Here is a 20254-nt window from a genome sequence, read left to right on the forward strand (position 1 = left end):
GTTGCGGCGTTGCCAGGACGCCTTTCCCTATCAAGTAAAGTAAAATCACGATCGCAAACCGATTATTTTTAAAAAACTTTTATTTTCGAAAAGATAACTAGAGAAAATCACACATCCATTTACTTTAGTGCATAGCAATTTCCAGCAGTCGTGTAACTTTTTTATTTATAAAGATTTTCACATACTGTCTGCGAAGAAATTATAGTAGACATATTAAGAAAGTTTTTGAAAAAAAAAACTAAAATCAATTATTTCTAATAGATTTTGAGATATCGATTTTTGAATTCAGAGTTCTAATAGCGCGACCACTATCGAGCACCAACTCAATTCCACTTATTTTTATCAAAGCTATAGAGAAAATTACAATGACACGTTAGTAAATGAACAAATAAAGTATCACGAGACGTAATTAAAGAGTGAAGCTGAATGCACGTATAAGGCATGATGTACACCTTTCCCTAGAACTTTAAGTACTGACAGAGGTACTAATTGGGTCGATCAGTTGTGTCTAGACCTAGCAGGCAATTATTAAGCCCGACCAATCACGTTAGAGTTTTTGACAAACACAAATGAATTAACACACTCCAAATAACCACGCTAACCAATTGATTGCGTCAGCTTAATAGTTGACTGCTAGGGCTAGATACTTCTGGTAGATCGATCGACTACGGCAAATCTGCTATATCCCCTTCTACGTCTCTTAGCCATGTGTACAGTTTCTCGGTTTATTTCATACGTTTGGCAACGTGTTTACTGTTCTCTCTTTGTTTAGTACATTATAAACGCATTGTACTCTTCTTATATACGGAAATCTCGACCCAAAACTAACCTTTGCCAGTATATCTATTTTATATAAAAATACTATCACAAAAATATCTTGAATATACCGATTTGGTCATTTTAGAACTGCGGTCTCGATTTTAACGTGTAAGACAGAGAATAATATAAATGACCGGTTGACAGACAGAGAGACAAAATCTAAAGTGGCATATAGTATTGCCGATTTTTACGTTTGTAGGAAACTTTATGTATAAAAAAACTATTTTAAAAACTTAAATAAAGATAATATATCTAAGTTAAATAGAATCTATTACATCTGTAGTAAAATGAGTAACTAATTGTGAAAAATAAGGTTCCAACCATAGATGCAACATTTTCCATAAACGCCTACTTATGCGGTTTGAACTTATGATGCAAAATTCGGCAATACCGGTATAGAAGAAATGTATCAACCCAACTTTTTATCTCTTTTTAATATATTTGATTTTCCATTAAGCTGCCTACATCACTGTCTACGTGACTTGTCACGTTAAAATCCACACCACACTTCTAACATGACCAGATCGGTATATCGAGGAATTGTACGGGGTGCATTCGATTTCCTGATGAATACTTGATATTTTTATGAAAAAATTTATTACTGGAGTCAAAATATTCCTTCCAACATAATAAAATTAATCGTATGAGTTAAGATTTTTCTATAGAATTGTAAAAAGAAAGCAAGGAGTTTTTTAAGGATGTGTCAAATAAATTAAAATTGGTTTAAAAAAGTTAGACTGGGTAAAAACTTCTAAACGGAATCGTAGATATTCAAAATCTATCTGATTTTGGTGCACCTTCCATTCTTACGATATACAGGGTGGTCCGAATTGTGTGCAGGATACTTTGGAAGCATATTCAGCAGATAAAATTGAGTCAAAAAATTCGTATAAATTTTGGCCTTAAAATGCCGTTTCAGAGATACAGGGTATAGAAGTTCCATTTTTATGTTGATTTTTTTTAAATAATTTCTGGGCCAATGTCTTTATATGGATGAAAATTAATGTCGTAGGTGTTTGTTGACATGAGAAATATTATTCGATGTCAATATGATACCTACTTAGGCGCCACCTATATATTTTTTAACTGGTTTGAAGAATAATAACTTTTTTACAACGTACCTCTACAAAACTACTGAGTGAAGGAATATTCATAGCCGCAATTTTTATGTAAAAAAGGTCTCGTAGAAAAAGTTGCCACGAGTAATGGTTCTCGATACTACATAGATATTTGAAAACGAAATAATCAGGTTTTTTTGCAAAAAAAATTGAAAATTTGGAATTTTTTGAAAAATTTCTTGGAAATTTTTTTAGTTTTTAGTTAAAAAATATAATTTGATGATAATATGTCAACATATCTAGGTAATAGATTAAATTTACAAGGGAAGAAAATCCAGAAAAGATCCAGTGGTTTTCAATTTTTTTTTAAAAGTAACCTTTTTTGGAAATTTTCAATGTAAAATATTTTTCCTTTATCGAGATCTACCAGCCCTGAAAATATTTGTACTTATTTAAGACTCCCCCTGTAGTTAGATTAGATAGAAGAAATTATTTGGAAAGAATGCAAATAAAAATGAAACGTCTACACCCTCCATCTCCAAAACGAAGCATTTTAAGACATATTTATACGAACTTTTTTACTGATACAGGGTGGTCCGAATTGTATTCCAGAAACTTCGGCAGCATATTCTGCAGATAAAAATAAGTAAAAAAGTTCGTATAAATGTAGGTCCTAAAATGCTTAGTTTCGCACTAAGGTTTCGCAGGTACAGGGTGTAGAAGTTTCATTTCTATTTCGATGAATGAAAATTGGTGTCTGGGAATTTTTTGACATGAGAAATTTGATTTTGATGTCAATATGACTCCTACTAGTAGAGGGCGCCACCTACATATTTTTTAACTGGTTTTAACTTTTCGTCCGTACCTGTATAGAACTACCGAACGAAAAAATATACACCGCTGTGACTTTTTACGTCAAAAATATCTCTTTGTAAAAATCGCTACGAGTAACCGTTCTTAAGATATTTAGAATGGAAATAGTCAATGCATGTAATTATTGACAAAAAATAAACACGTTGAGTAGATTTATTACACCGAAATAATATATTTTGAAAATTTTTATTTTTTTTTAAATTAATCATAAATTTTTCTGCAAAAAATCATGATAAAACAGTTCCTGTTAAACTTTTGGCATAAAAACATTTCAAATTTACGATTTCAGTCTAATAACAATTTAGTCAACATGTTTAATTATTAATGTCAATGATGACAGGTATTGATAATTTCGATTCCAAATATCTCGAAAACAATTACTCGTAGCGATTTTTACCAAGAGACCTTTTTTACGTAAAAAGCGTCGTAAATGTATATTTTTTACACAGTAGTAGTTTATACAGGTACGGACAAAAAGTTATTACTCTTCAAACCGGTTAAAAAATATGTAGGTGGCGCCCTCTACTAGTAGGAGCCATATTGACATCAAAATATCATTTCTCAGGTTAAAATACTCCCGGGCACCAATTTTCATTCAAATATTGATGTTACTTTAGAAATTATTTGGAAAAAATCGAAATAAAAATGAAACTTCTACACCCTGTATCTCCGAAACTAAACATTTTAGGACATACATTCATACGAACTTTTTTACTTATTTTTATCTGCAGAATATGCTGCCAAAGTTTCCGGAATACAGTTCGGACCACCCTGTATACAATATCGTGCCGAATACAATTCGGACCACCCTGTATTATTACAGACTTTTCTGGTGGTAGATATTTCCTAGACTATTCAAATTGTTACCATGAATAAAATTAATATAAATAAACAAAAAGAATTAAATTTTGTTTAATATTTAAAAAATGATAATATGAAATAAATAAAATTAATGGTTACTGCTCTTAATTCGATATAATGCAAAACTTACATTTTTCTTATATTTGTTCACATCGATGTTATATATTCCATTATTGTTGACACCGGTTTTGTAAGAATGTGTTCTGGGTGGTACCGGTGTCGATGTATACCTAACCACATTTTTCTGGTAAGCTAACGGCCTTACGGTGGTTGACACGTATTTGACATTTTGTCGTACTTGGTCCCTTGGATTGGCGGAGTATATTTCTACATCCGGATGACTATTTTGAACATGCTGTAACAATATAAATCCGAAAATAAAATTTCTTCTTGGACTTGCGTTGTAATTAATTTTAAAATTTTTGTTTCGACAATGTTTTCGGCAGATATATCATTGACCGTTATCAAGTGTGAACTAATCTAAATCCTAAAACTACTGTGCCAATATTTTACTTGGATGGTTAAAAATGTTGTTATTGCTAGGTATAGAAACGGTTTCCTTAAACATACGCTTTCCCAATGAGGTTTCTTGTAAACAACTCGGGATTGCAATCACTTTATGCTGTAGTGCTTGGACCATCGTCTGCAATATTTTACTTCATTGTTTCGCCTGCTCTGGGTAACGATTTTTATGTTCGTTATGTCGTACATTTAGACAACGCTTGAGAAGCATTCACAAGGTACCCGAGATACACTCTTTTTCATTTTTGATGTTTCCGCTTTTGTTTTTAGAATAGTTCTGTTTTATTCTGAAAATTCTGTTTTCAGAACTGTTTTAGAATAGTTCTAGACTTAAAAACAGCTTTAATATTTCCTGATGTTCCTTTTAAATATAGAATCGTCCAGAGTAAAAGAGCATCTTCCTCAGGCTGGTGCAACAATGAATCGTTCTTGGAATTGAATATAATATTGTTGAGGGATTTCCCAGATTAAACATTTTTTGAAGCAAATCTTTTTTAATATTACTTAGTTCGGAATCAAGATATTCTTGATCACTATATTTTAATATCGTCATTGACATTGCTCTATGACATAATGTTTTATTAAAACTAAAAGAATTTCGGACTTCCATTATCTTTATTTATTTTGCTTACACAACGTTTTGGTTAGGTTTTGGTCAGTTTTATTACTGACCGTTATTAAGTATGATCTAATCTAAATCCTAAAACTACAGAGCTTGTATACTAGAGCCGAGCCCTTACCTATATACAATAATTCACGCGTGAATTTGCAGTCAAGCATGAGGCTGCAGTCAAGCATGAGGTTCTCCACTAAGAACACCTACATTGGAGCCTTTTATGAGTGGTTGCCATATTGTTGAAATTTCCATACTTGGATTACTAAAGATTTTACTATTGTGAGAAATGGATACGGCCTCTTTAATTTTGCGCTTTTTCCAATAGGGTTCTTTGTGGACAACCCGGGCTTCCGACCATTTTATGTTGTGGTGCTTGGATCAAACATGATCTGCAATGCCCGACTTCATTGTTTCACTTCTTTGCGTATGTGTTTTGGTCGTAATACAATGGTAGTCCGAAATTCTTTTAATTTTAACACTGAATCATTGTCTACTACATTGAAAGTAATAATATGTTATTACACCTAATTTAGTAAATTATTTACTTGCATTTTTCAAAAGTAATTCTTCGATTGGCAATAACATTATTAGGGATACATACATATACTATATACTGGGGTGCAAGGGGTATTGAAGCGATACATATAGCTTATCTTACCCAAAAATCAACCTCACCTTCACGTGGTTCACGCGCTTCCCTGTTTACACAAACGAGACTCTGACGTCCAAGTATAGGCAGTATAACCTTATACAACCCTCTCTCATCTTCCTCGGAAAGGGGAGTAGTAAACTACTCCTAGCCGGTCGAGAACGCAGCACAAGGGGACTATCCTCGCCAGTCCTCACACTGCCATAGCCATCCCGTGCTACAGTTGCAGCCCAAAATGTGCGGCAGCGTAACCGTCACAATAATTAAACCATCTCACGCAGCTAACACACATCAATGATCAACATTCGAGTGGGACAAAATCATCGTCCGGAGGTATAATACCCCCTCGATCCGGGAGGGAGTGTCTATTCGAGCGTATCATCGGTGAAACAAAAATCATCAACGTTTCACACTTGCCGCGTGGAACGTCCGCACTCCACTGGACACGATAAATTTAAATGGACCAGAGAAGAACAGCAATAGTCTCACAGAAACTCCACCGGCTAAATGTAGAAGTTTCTTACTCTTAGCGAAATCCGCTTTGCCGATGAAGGTAGTCTCACTGAGGAGCATTACACCTTTTTTGAAAGGGTCACCCCGCAACACTTTGGACAATTCATGGCGTAGGGGCATTGCGATCAAAAACGAAATCACCACCAAATTAACAGAAGTACTTATTGGTGTCTCCGAACGTCTTATGGCCCTAAGGTACCCCATATCAGACAAAACTTACGTCAACATTATTAGTGCCTACGCTCCCACCCTAGACGCTAAAATTGAGGATAAGGCTAAATTCTGCCAATCTCTACAAATTGCTCTCCAACGAATTCCAAAGCACAAACGAATCATCTTGCTAGTTGACTTTAATGTGCGTGTCGACAAACAACAGGAAATAAAGCCTGAAGTATTGGGAAAATATGGAATGGGAAATGTAAATCGCAATGGTGAACGCTTATTAACAACATGCACAGAATATAATCTTTGCATTACCAATTATTATTAGGGAAAACCTATTGACGATATTAAAATAAAGTGAAGCGTACACCAAAAGTACAAACAAAGAGTCGTACAAAGCAAAGACTACAAAAGTACAAAAACTGCAAAGACACAATGACAGTCAAAGCTGTATTTAGTCTACCAACAGGGCATTTTATACCCTGTTAGTAGCCGAATAGACATTTAAAGCTGACGGAATTGAGAGACGAAGCCAAGTGCAAATTTTGTCGATCTGGAGAAGAAACAACAGAACACATTTTATGTCGGTGCAATACATACAGAATCTAATCTATCATCTAAATCCTATATCTTACACTTTATCCACTTTACTACAAACTGATACTATACCAGTAGATATCACGAAATATTTAGCATTAAATAATTTAATAAAATACACACTCAAATTTATTTAATAATTTAATAAGGTGCCCTAGACTGGTCAGATCTTTACCAAAACTGCCGGTTATCTTATAACCAAATATTTACCCTTAATCCGTGATTTACGGGTCCTCCTCCTCCGACTAAATAGGCAGCGGTCGTGGGAGTGGGAGAGACGTCAACGTAATTTACAGGGATCAGGGTTGGGTCGGCCGCTTGTTCCAACAGCGGCCCTTTTGCCAGGGCACCGGAACCCTTTTGGGCTGCGAGCGGTTGCTGGAACAAGAGACGGTTTGCTGTATAAAATTAGAATAAATGCCGTCCTATTATCTTTACGGAAATTAATCAAGGTTATTGTCAAAATAACCGCTGCCCGGTACCGGTATCAGCAAGGGGTCTATAATAACACCAAAAATGAAGAGGATTATTTGAATCTTATAAAAAGAAAATTCAATTTAATACTGATATGATTTGTATAGGAATTGGACAGTACCCAAAGGGTAAAAACGGGAACCCTATTACTAAGACTTCGCTCTCCGTCGGTCCGTCCGGCTGTCACAAAGGTCTATCTTATAAACCGTTATAGCTAGACAGTTGAAATTTTCACTAAACATTATCTTTTAAGTAAGAATTTTACATAGAATCTTTCAAGTCCTCGGTGGCCGCGTGGTTAAAGCGTTAGAACTTTACGCTGCTATGACGTTGGAGCCGTAGTAAGGCAGGTTCGAATCCTAGTCAAGGCGTCTTTTTTTAATGTTTTTTTTTAATTTATACATATTTTTACATATTTATTTTTACTTTTTACATATTTATTAGTGATTAATACAATTTTTAGTAATGTTGTTTTTCATTTTTTAAATTACTTATAGCGCATTCAAAATTTCAGCTAAATCGGAAAAAAGTTTATAATAATATAGTGTCTAATGTTGTATAGATAATGAATGATACGGAACCCTACGTGCGCGAGTCCGACTCGCACTTGACCAATTTTTAATTCTCCATCTAACAAAGAAATAATATACAGGATGTTCCATTTAAAAAAACGGAGCTAAACTATTTTATATTTTAGAAAGTTTGGCATACTTCACCTATATACCTTTTTTTATTTTTTCAGTAATAAAATTTAATTTAAGTCAATAAACTAGATTTGGTACGTTAGTATAAGACATAAATTAGGATAGATTGACTTATTCAATGGTTTTCGGTCACTTACCGGGAATTACTACAACTTTTGATTTTTAAATGATACCCTCGGTATTTTTTAATTTATTCAGTAGCAAATGACACTCTAAATAGTGACATATCATATGTCAACTTTTGGCCTTTTCGCTTAAAAAATCTTATTTTAAATTTCCATTTAGAGTGTCATTGCTGTGTTAAAAAAACAATTTTTAATGAAAAAATCTTGGAAAAATATATTTCATTGTCTAATGTTTTTCGTGTCTTGTTCTGGCCTGCTAAAATATGTCCTAATCGTATTTTTAATCAAGTAAATAGTAAGATATAATTAAAAATTATTAAAATGCTATTTTTTAATTGAAAATGCCGAAAGTTGACATATAATATGTCATTCTATTCGGAGTGGTATTTTCTGTAGTTAGTAAGCCTTAACATAAAATATCAGTTAATATAAAATATAATATTGTTAAATAAAGATCCATCTCTAGGCTTCCGTTTAGTTCTGGTGGCCAGCCACGCCTAAAATTCTAAACAGTTAAGGAGGAGAAGACCCGGAAGAAGGAGAACGAGTAATTTTACGCTAAATAAAGTCTGAGTTTGTTCTTTATAGTCGATGATTTTGTCTCATGCATTGCTAAAGAGACAGTAGCTGAATACGCAAGGGCGGGAATTTATGATTAGTAACTTCTACTAGAAAAAAATTCAGGCGTATTTACGGCTTTCGCCGCTGACAAATATACTGCAGTTTATGCTCAAAAAGGAAGAAAATCAAATGGATTTTTTTACCTAAGATTATTCTAAAAATTTCTAACAAGTATTTTTAACCCATAAAAATAGTATATTTTGATAGATCACCATGACAACGGATGTTTAATGACAACAGCGAATTAAAATGGCTATTTTTTAATGCAATATAATGGCAGGGAAACTTAAATGGAAACGACAGTACATTAAACAAATTTCCTCCAACCACCAGAATGCCCTAAATTCCAAAACTGTCAATATCAACAATGAAAATGTCAATATCTGTGAATAATTTGATTTTTAACTGACACGAGACCCTTTGGTTATGATTTTACGGTTTGATTTCGTTTTTATTTTTTGAATTATTAGACAATTAATTTCCTAACTTCAGATTTTTTGGTAGTATTCTGTTTTAGATAATGTTTTTGTAAAAATTTTGATACAATTTGTGTTTTGTATAGACTCTTAGTTATTTTTTTATCATGGAGTTTAATTGCTGTACACCGGGTTTCTGAAGGATTGATTATTGATTATTGATTGCTATAGTCTGTCCCAAAGAATATACCTAGCTAGAAAAAGAATGGACTCTGCCATACTGAAAAATGGTCCTACAGAAGTGGCGCCATCTATTGAGTAGGGCTTGTTTTAAATGGATCGAAGCGCGGGCTTTTTATATGAGCGTATTTATTGAATTTTACTCTAAAATAATTAAATTTGATTATTAAATCTTATTTTTTACACAAATTCAACAATACTAATAACAAGTATCGTTGTGATGTGTAAAAATAAGATGTAACAGTATAATTTATACAACTATTAAATAAAATTAAAGCCAAACATGTGTAAATATTATTTATTATTTAAAGTTTTTATTTATAAGTCAAATATTTAAACATCGTTTGTTATAATAAAACAAGACCAACGTAATAAGCCCAAAGTTTTGTAAATGGAGTAAATATAAATAGGTACTTAAATGATGGCAAAAATAAAAGACTTACCACTTACTTTTAGGGCCACAAACAAAAAAAAAGGAATTGTCTAATAAAAACACATAGAACAAATTATAGTTTGAAAAACGTTTTGATAATCATTTTTAATATTATGATTGGCGCTATGACAACGACAATATTTTTTGAGAATTTGACAATAGTATGACAATGGCCGTTGGAAACTATGGAAACTACAAAAAAAAATTGATTGAACGCCATCTGGCAATAACTAGTAGCAACTACTTAACCTAAGAATTAATTGCACTACCACCTAGCGCCCGAGGCTGGAATTATTTTATTTGAAATTTCCGTGGAAACGGTGGAACCGCTTTTGCTATTTCACTTTCCGGCCCCTGAGTCTGTCCAACGACAAGTGATAGATGTGTCTGTCATTTTATTTTCAAATTAGTTTATTTTATTTTACAAAGAATTAAGTTGGTACAATTGAAACGCATAGCGGAAAATTAATATGAATATTTAAAATTTGAGTGACAAGTGATTACTTCAAAATATTGTGAAAAAGACTGTATAAAATTAAGAAAATCTAATTGAGTTATCTTATTCAAAAAACAATAATTACAGTATGTGTTAATACAAAACAAGCAAGGGTTTATTTAAAAAAAAACACCACATACCAAAAAAGATATAAAAAAGATTTTCGGCATTCAAGCTCAAGCAATTTCCTGCATCTATTGTTATATTTATCAATATTATTCAATATGATTATTATTTACCTATCGTGTGCTTCTATTTCACAGACACTCCGGTTTTTGGTATCATATACAAGATAGTATACAAACTTTATTTGTGACTGATACATCTCTCTGGCCATAATCTCTGGCAAACTGTCTCTGGGCATCGAATATTAACTGTAAACTATGGTCTGGGTCAACACTTAATTTTCCCGCGAGTTTTCCTCCAGTTAATTTTAAAAAGAACGAAACACACGTAATAACACAGTCCAAAATGCAAAATGAAAAATATTTATCATTTCTATTTGACATAATATGACACAAAATTATAACCTATAAATTGGCAAGAGTTTGACAACTCTCAAAAATCTTAAGACGAGTTCACACGCATCAGCGTTCGTTTGTCGTTCATCTTTCCGTAAATAAAAAACCAATAATATTGAAATATGATATGTCATTTTTGAAATAAACGAATAAAACTGGTTAAAAACAACAAGAGATGACGCATGACGGATTTATATATAAACCCATCCATAGTTAACTTAAAAAATATTAGAAACTTTTCTTAGTTAAATAAATGGATTGGTATGGACGTCATCTGTTTTTTTTTTTCTGTCATCGTCTGTCGAAATCTTACCTGAGAAAAAAAAACAGTATAGCAGATATTTAATTTTTTTACGGTACATGTAATGAATTACGGAAGCGCGTTGCGTTATATTGGCATGATCAGCAAATGACTAAAACTGATATAATTTTAAAAAATGTCTATACCTATGTGGCGGATTCATCTATCCAAAAAAAATCCTTATGGGTTTTTCGCCACTGCACTGCAAGAAAAATCTACAAAATAAAATAGTTATTTTTTGTAAACACTTCTGCGTTAAACCTAAACGGACGCTGCTTGTCAGAAGTTGTGTTTACAGTAATCAAAATTTGCCTAACAAAGAAAAAAATGCTTAACGTTTCGGAAAGTTTTCTCTTTCCGTCGTCGGAAGCAAAAAAATATAAAGAATCAAGAAAAAAACTATTTAAAATATTTAAATTGAACTATTCGAGAACACTTTACTTTTTAAAACAGATACGTCTACAAGAAATCGTTGACGTTCTGTTAAAATGACATTATGAAAAATTATTATTATTATTATTTACAAAAAATAACTATTTTATTTTGTAGATTTTTCTTGTAGTGCAGTGGCGAAAACCCCATAAGGATTTTTTTTCTGGATACTGATATAATTTGTTTTTATTATTTCAGGTCTCAAACTGGGAATCTTGCCTACACCAAAATTACATAGCTGTTTCCTATTAACTTCAAAGGGAAGAAAATTATGAAAAACTGTCTGCTATTAACGGAAAATCGCCAAAGATTTAATTATAACTGTAACGATTTAATATACACTATTTTACTAGTCTTTTTTTCTCTCGCAATATTTTTTTAATTAATATTTGACATATAAGAATATTCTGTATGCTTTTAATTAGGTTGATTTATCGTTTATAATATGTTCAAAGGAAAAATATAGCCAAAATAATTTTCAAAATATTGGTTCCAAAATATTTTAACATCTTGTGGTATTACTAGTAAAAATAATATTTTTTTATTCCCACTATGAAATAAAATTAAAAATCCTACTAACCTGTTCTTTTTCTTCATCATCTTCGTATCCATAATCATCATGTTCATAACCATAATCACTTGAGGGAGGTGAATATTCTTTAACTGGTACTTTTTCAACTTCGTAGTGTTCAGGATCGGAAATAAAGGAATTAACTATTTTTTTGTGGATAATTTCTGGATCATGTTCGTATTTCACATCAGCATTGTATCTAAAAAATGACACATTTAGAGTTTGTTGTGAAAATGCTTTGAATAAAAAGATTTTAGAAAGAGGTTAATAATATCAGTTATACAGGGTGTCCCAACATTCCGTGAACATAAATCTACTACGTATTTTAGGAATCGAAATAAGTTCTTTGGACACAATTTACCTCTATACAAAAGTGCCTTCGTTTGTCCGCTAGAGGGCATCAAACTTAAAAAAAAATAAACACATTTTTTTCAGATATTTTAAGAACCGTTATCCCGAGAAAATTCGTATGTTGTTTCATTGGTTATGCATGTATTTGATTTAATATTTTCATTAAATTAATTAAAAATATGAGAGAGAAAGAGAGAGGGAGCAAGCATTTATAAGATGTTAGTATTAATAAAAAAGTCTTAATATAGAAAAAATATAGAAGCAGACACCCTTATTGCAAAAGTGTATATTGAAAGAATAACAAGCAAATAACTTCTCAAAGGTTTTTGAAGATAAAGTGACTGAAAAAGCGAGATAAACATTTTCTCTTTAAATTTATCCAGTAAGTACATCCACACAGTTCGGCGACAAAGAAACCGCCGTTATTACATTGACAAAAGCAAAAGAAAATTGCGTTAAAACTGTATTTATTCGAGAAAACAGCTCGTTAGAGGGAAAGTGATGAAAAAACGAGCATCTTTCTTTGACAGACATAATTTTACGGTGTGTATTAATGCGACATAGCTGAAAGAAAAAAAAACGGAGGGTAAATTTTATTTACTTTTTGTACCGTTTGTGATGTTTTCCATTACCGTAATATGAAAAGCAATATTAACTAATAATTGAAATATATTTTCCGTATTTAATCAGCAGGTTTTTTCAGTGATACTTAATGTAGTTTAAAAATATGTAGACAATTAATTTCTAGATTCTGATTCGATTATACTATTTTTGCTACTAAAAAACTTTCAGATTTAAATTTTGTATTTCGTAACAACTCAATATTGTAAATAAACACCAAAATAAATGATATAATTGGAATGGTAAATTGTAATTTTATCGTCGCATCAATTCTGAAAGAAAAAAAGGATCTCATAAAAATATTTTAAAAACTATTTCTATAGTTTTCTTTAATAAAATTAGTGGATATTCTCTCGATCTCAAAAACCGATGCTCTATAATAAAAAGCTTCAAAACTACAGATTTTGTACCTCAAGTTCACACGCAGTTTTGCAGCGCAGACGTGTCGGATGACATACATTTTGTCGATCCGTTCTGTAGCTACAGGGTATCTGTAAGGGGGGAAAAGAAATTCTCTGCTGGCGTGCAATTCATGGACGTGCCATAAATATTTTAGATAACATTACTTACTTATACAAAAATGTCAGAAATACAAAATCAATTTTGTATTTTCAACGTTTTTTCCAAGTAAATGAGACAAAACAACACTGAAGCTACTTAAGGAAAAAACTAAAAGTTATGAAAAATTGCTGGAATTTTATTAAATTGTTGATACAAATGCCATAATTGTTTTTGTATAGAAAAAATAAATAATTTGCGAAGTGTTTTCTGAAAGAAACTTAAAAATGTGCGAAAATGAAAGCGCTCCTGTAGAGCATCTGATAATAGGTAATTTCACTTCCCCTAGGAGATGCAAGGCCTTGTCGTTGGTGGGGAAGCTCCTTGTCCGGTGCTGGAGGAATCTACTCTAGCACTTTAGCTCGGTCTAAGAAGCATCTCATTGTCCCTGGCTGTAGTGTCGTTGCCAGGGAATTGCACCAAGACATATAACGATGCCGGACGGGGCTACGCCTGTCCGTCATACCAGGCACCCTCTACTTACTGTGCTCATGTCTCGCGGGTAGAGGGTGTAAAGGGTCTTGGGTTAACCGCCTGGACCAAAAGGAGAGAACCTCACCAAAAACCTAAATCCTACGATGGCGGGACCAGGTCAAAGGGATGCGTGGCTAGATAGAGGACCAGCCATTACTGGCCTCAACCTTGGGGCATCAGGGGGCACCACATTGTGAATTTCTTTTCACCCCTTACTTCTGCATGCGGGACTTTGTAGAAGTAGACCAACTATCCCTAGCGACTCTTGGGAATACTATGAGATCTAGTATTAAAAACACCACCGGTAAAGCTGTGGAGAAGACCCATAGCGACACTGGGAATATTACAAATGAAAGTTCCAAGGGACCAAATCCAAAGGAAACTACAGGAGGGGCGGCTGACACTTGCTTGGGATCATCCTCCACAAGTGGCACACGAGCTATCACCTTCTCCAGCAAGGGTCGGGAGCCTACCTCTAGACCCAATAAGCAACATAAGCTACAGTTTCAAAAAAAAAAATCAGCTTAATGTTAATAAATCTTATAGTCATCAAATCGCGTTGTGATTTGTCAATCAACTTTTTGATTAGGTAAGTTTCTCATATTTATTGTCACTGAACTTATTGGGATAACTAAATGCCATGATAACTTTGTCCAACAAAATAGATTTTCCAATTGCTCAGCCGGATAAATCAAAATAGTCGATTTAATGACTACAAATGAAAGAGAGAAACCGTTTTCAAAAATTGTCGCTAAGAAAAAAGGGATAGATTCTATTAATTCTTAATTAGTCATTAAGCAACACAGAAAACTAAAACAGTATTTGAATAATTTCACTCAAACGTTCATAGGTAGCCCACACCCTTCAAATGTTAAGTAAATCATATTGTATATTTTCATCATGAGATATTACATACAAATTCAATTAAAAAAAAAATATATTTTTTATTTAAATTGATGGACTGATAATACGTTTAACCTCAATTCTGCCTTAAATATTTTAAGAAACTCAGAAAAAGAACGTTTTTATTTTTTTGTAAACTGATTTTGACGAGTTCAAACATTTCTTAAAAAGAAAAAGTTCGGAAAACACATTTTACCCATTTTTATCGGCTTTGTAGGAAACGATTTGGATCCGTCCATCTGGAAGTTTGACTCTGTACTCTCCGTTCGTGGCTTTGGCGTTTCGCACTTGCTGATGGGAGAAATCATCTCCCGTTTTCTTGTCTTTCACTTTATAGGCGAAGGCGTAATTCTTCTTATTCTGTAAAATAATAAAACGCGTATAATATTTAATAACAATTTTAAATTATTTTAAAAGTCTATACATGTATTTTATTATGTGTTTATTACTTAAAAATAAATAATAATATATTATTTAATGTTAAAAATTTTTTAAACACTTATACACAAGTATAATAAGTAATTATGCTATTTAATTATTTATTAAACGTAATTCATTATAATCGCTCAAATAAAAAAGAATATTGCGTCAGTATGCATTTTTTATGGTATTAAGTAATTTTTTCTCAAGCCTGCTACACATACGTAACCGTAGATGGAGCTGAAAGCAAAGTAGGGTTCTATTATAAATAGACATAATATAGAGAAGCGTAAAAAATGCCTTAACCCCTAGAAATGTGCTAATTTCTGCATTAGTACATCAGACCGATAGAAACAGCCAACTCATTGCCGGTTTCGAGGAATTATCCCCATCGTCAGGCCGACTTTGCTAGATCCTTCGATCTGACAAACAAGGCACACGGAGATAAAGCAGGCTAGATTTTACAATAGGCCGCTGGTCCCGAATTCTGTAACTTAGAAAACGCAATGCGCTGTTAGACGCTCAGCGTATATGACGTTAATTTTCGCTTGGCGCGCACTTAACTACCGATTTGGGTATTCTCATCTGACGCGCTTAGCGTCTTTACTGATTGCGCTAAGCGATTCGAAAACGACAACCTTAAAGCAGTGGCGGCTCGTGACCCTTGTGACTGGGTAGGCGACAAAATTTTAGTTGCGTCTATTTGCCCCCCCCCCTAATTTACATAATACCCTAACCCAGTATGTAAATATATGTTATCTCTGGGTTAAAAACATAGCTCAAGAATATTTAGGACAAAACTAAAGCAAAAATAACAGCATTCAACGTAATGACATACCGTAGAATAGTGTGACTTTACCTCTCATGTGTGTCATTGCCCAACCGTTACAAATCGTTTTAAAAATTTTATATTTTTGAAATGTGGCAACGCTGAAACGATCTGGCGGGTATTATTGTTCCCTTATGGTCAGCGGTGTGTTTTACCGGCAAAATAGCCGGTCCAAGTGGATACAAAACTGCAGAATACTACGGTTTACGAGATCGACATTTTTTCTGTGATCACCGAACTGTAACTGCTAAGGTATGTAGATTGATCCAGTATTTTTGTTTAAAGTTGCTGGTTGGGCTATTATTTAGGTACATATTTTGAGGTTATGTGGCTAAATTTTTACGGAACAGGTGGTTATAGTTTTAGATGTACGAGGGGTTACAAAAAGTAGTGTTTTTTTGGGGGTCACTTTGCATGCCGTTTTTTTGCAAAAAATGGCCTAACCTAACCTAACCCAACTTCTACAGAGCTTTAACTTTTGCTTTTGCGGTGTTAATCAAAAGTAGTGGTGTTGGCTTGAGGTGTTTTTGCATGACTATTTTTTTGTTGCAGAATATGGGCCGCGTTTATAAAAAGAAGCTGGGGGCTCGACCTTATAGAAATTATACAGAAGAGCTATTGCTGCGGGCAGTTAATGCGGTAAAGACAACGGGAATTAGTTATCAGGCGGCCGCGGATTTATATGACATTCCCAAACGAACAATATATAATAGGGCTAAAAATAAGCACAATAAACTATTCGGGGGCCAGACATCTTTATCCGAGACTGAAGAACGTGAAATAGTTGATGTCTTACTAATATCTGCAGAATTTGGCAGTCCGCTAACCTCTTTTGATCTTCGAGTGATTGTTAAACGTTATTTAGATCGTTTAGGAAGAACTATCATCAAATTTCCAAATAATTTGCCCGGCAAAGACTGGTGTCTCAATTTTCTCAGCAGACATAAAAATAGACTTTCTCAGAGAGCATGCCAAAATATTAAAGGTGTACGCGCCCAAAATACAGAACAACAATTTTTGGAGTATTTTGAAAATCTTACCAATAGTTTGAATGGTATCCCAAAAGAAAACATTTTAAATTACGACGAGACCAATCTCTCGGACGATCCCGGTTCGAAGAAATGTATTTTTCGCCGTGGAATAAAATACCCGGAACGACTGATGAATTCGACGAAGTCATGTATATCTGTAATGTTTGCAATAACCGGCGGTGGAGAGGTCTTACCACCCTATGTAGTTTATAAGGCGGAAAGGCTATATGATCAATGGACTATTGGTGGTCCTAAGAAGGCACGTTATAACAGATCAAAGTCAGGGTGGTTTGACGGATTTACCTTCCAGGATTGGTTCTACACTATGGTACTTCCATGGAGTAAAAGCAAAAAGGGATCCAAGGCTATAATAGGGGATAATCTGTCATCCCATTTAGATCACAACATAATAGTTGAATGTCAGAGGAATGACATAAAATTTGTGTTCCTACCGCCGAATTCTACACATCTTACCCAGCCATTAGATGTGGCATACTACGGCCCGATGAAACGGGTTTGGAGAGACATTCTGCAGAAATACAAACTAAAAAATCCAAGAGAGACTAGCCTAAATAAAGTGTCTTTTCCTCCTCTTTTAAAATCCTTAGTAGAACGTCTTGAAAATACTAATAAAACAAACATTGAAAGTGCATTCAGAGCGACAGGAATTATACCACTTAACCCCCATGAAGTACTTAAAAGACTGCCTGGTAGTAGAACGAATGAACACATCATTGGTAAGACAGTGAATGAAACTTTAATTGCTTATTTAGAGGAAATTCGGGCTCCTACTGCAGGAACTTCAAATGAAAGAAAGAGAAAAAAAATGTTAAAAGTAACACCTGGAAAATCAGTTTGTGCCGATGAACTTTTCACAGAAACCATTAACGTTAATGAAGACCCCCAAGACTTTGATGACCTTGAAATTATGAGATGCGAGCACGATAATTCAATAGAAGAAGCAATAATGTTAGAAGAGGACTACGTTGGCGTTGGTGGAATGACAGAAGAGGACAATATTGAAAACATCTTAAAAAACATTCCAAAAATAGGTGACTATGTGGTCGTGAAATTCTTAACAAAGAAAACCGTTAAACACTACTTGGCAGAAGTTATTAATGTAGATCGCCCAGAACTCTAAAATATTTTAGAAAAAAAAAAGATGTTTTTGTTTTCCCTTCAATTGACGACATTTCGGTCGAGCAAGAAGATAGTATTTTAAAAATTTTGCATCAGCCTGAAATAATAAGGGGAATTTACCGCTTTGAAGACGACCTAAGTTCCTACAACTTGCAATGAGAATTTTTTTTTGTTACCTACCTATGTACCTCATTATACTTAATTACCATTTTGTTTATTTTTTATTTATTTTTAGGACATAAGTCCTTTAATGTTTTGTGAGAATATTACCTTTTAAGTTTTGTTTATGTTTTTGTATAATATTTTGTATGCCAGAGAATAAAGCATTTTTAAAAAAGCCTTAAAATTCATGTTTTTTATTTTTTTTTTCGATAAAAAAAATTATTAACTTTAAACCATGTTTTAAAAACATTTTTGTGGGCAAAGCCACCATTGGAATGGTTTAACACTGCATAGAGGCGAATTTACAGCCCCGGGTAATTTCACACCGATTACTGGGGTGAGTTTGCCCACTACAGATATTTAAAAAATATATATTAAAACAATTCTTTTCGTGGGTGTTAGGTAGGGAAGCGCTGCTAAAAAGCCTAATGTATCATATAGTTTTGACACAAGCCGATTGCTTAAAGAATAAGAAGAATATCATAAAAAACATCTCAAAATCGTGGCAAAGTCACACCGCTCTACGGTAATGATTGACATAATGTACAAGTATATATTTTTTTATCTATTACTATGGAGTCACTATGGCGTACATCATAGAATTTTATTTTATTTTTATTTATGTACGCAAACTTAAAAATTGGTAGTATTGAGAGAAAGAATAATTATGTTTTATATATTAAATTGATGAGTCGCTTAGTTATGGTCTCTTAATAAAGAAAAGTTATTTATTATTATATCAGTAAAATCATAAGATTGCAGAAGAGCTGTGAAAAGATCTTTTTAGATTAAAAGTAAGGCAAGTGACGATAAACGTTTATGTTTCATGGAATCTCTACTATAAATTTTAATGCATTTCAAACATGAAAAATGTCTCTCAACCCAAGTACTTGTAAATGGTATAGTAACAAACAAAACAATCAATTTGATAGCCTCTGGAAATATATTTCCAGGATAATTCTCCTTAAATTATTTTATATTCGAAATTATCATATCTATTATTAATACCTGCAATTTATTCATTAATTTAAGTTGGTTAATATCATTTTTTGTTTGTTAAATCACTATTAAATGCGTTGGAAATGTATCAATATAACAAGTTTATTAAACCAGATGTTAAATGCGTTGGAAAATTTTTATAGAATTCTTTAAATTTCGGATCCGAAAGAGATAAATAAAAATAATTGCGATATACGAGTACCTATCTGCAAACCTTATTTCTAAATGTATAACGGTATTATCTAATATTTCATAAAACAAAATTCGCAAAATTATTTGACTTAGACTTGCCGCTTTTATTAACATACCGAATTGAAATAGCACACTGAGACTTTTCTGTAATATCTGTTGTATTCTTGTACCGAATAAAATAACGCGCCTTTTTATTTCGGATTCTTTTATTTCTGTGGCGTGTTCTGAAATACAACCGGTCATTTTGAATAATCTCGGACAAGCCCGAAAAATGTTTCGAATTTGCTTTAAACGTTTTTTGAATTTTCATATAAAAGTTTTAAAAGCTACGTATAATGAATCATATGAAATATCCCCTTAACGAAATGTGATAAATCCTCTTATGAAATATCTGGAATAACCCCTTAACTTCTAAGCCTACCGAGCCTCCACGACTTCATGCGAAGGCGACCGGAGATTTCGCCTAAGCAACGCCTTAATACAACTCCGACTTACGTCGCGTCGCTACCGCACGAGTTATACAGAGACAGAAGACTACCGTACGTCGTGCATCGACTCTGATACTAGGCA

General features: G+C 33.2%; 1 protein-coding gene across 1 annotated transcript; it reads left to right on the forward strand.

Annotated features, from left to right (window-relative positions):
* Window positions 1-16715: 16715 nt before the first annotated feature.
* LOC115878524 lies at window positions 16716-18332 on the forward strand. The gene has a single exon (XM_030895047.1). It carries the CDS (start codon window positions 16716-16718, stop codon window positions 18330-18332), a length of 1617 nt encoding a protein of 538 aa, XP_030750907.1.
* The last annotated feature ends 1922 nt before the right edge of the window (window positions 18333-20254 follow it).

Source organism: Sitophilus oryzae, unplaced genomic scaffold, assembly GCF_002938485.1.
Source record: "Sitophilus oryzae breed Bouriz unplaced genomic scaffold, Soryzae_2.0 scaffold_1516_pilon_pilon, whole genome shotgun sequence".
Taxonomy (NCBI): Eukaryota; Metazoa; Arthropoda; class Insecta; order Coleoptera; family Curculionidae; genus Sitophilus; species Sitophilus oryzae.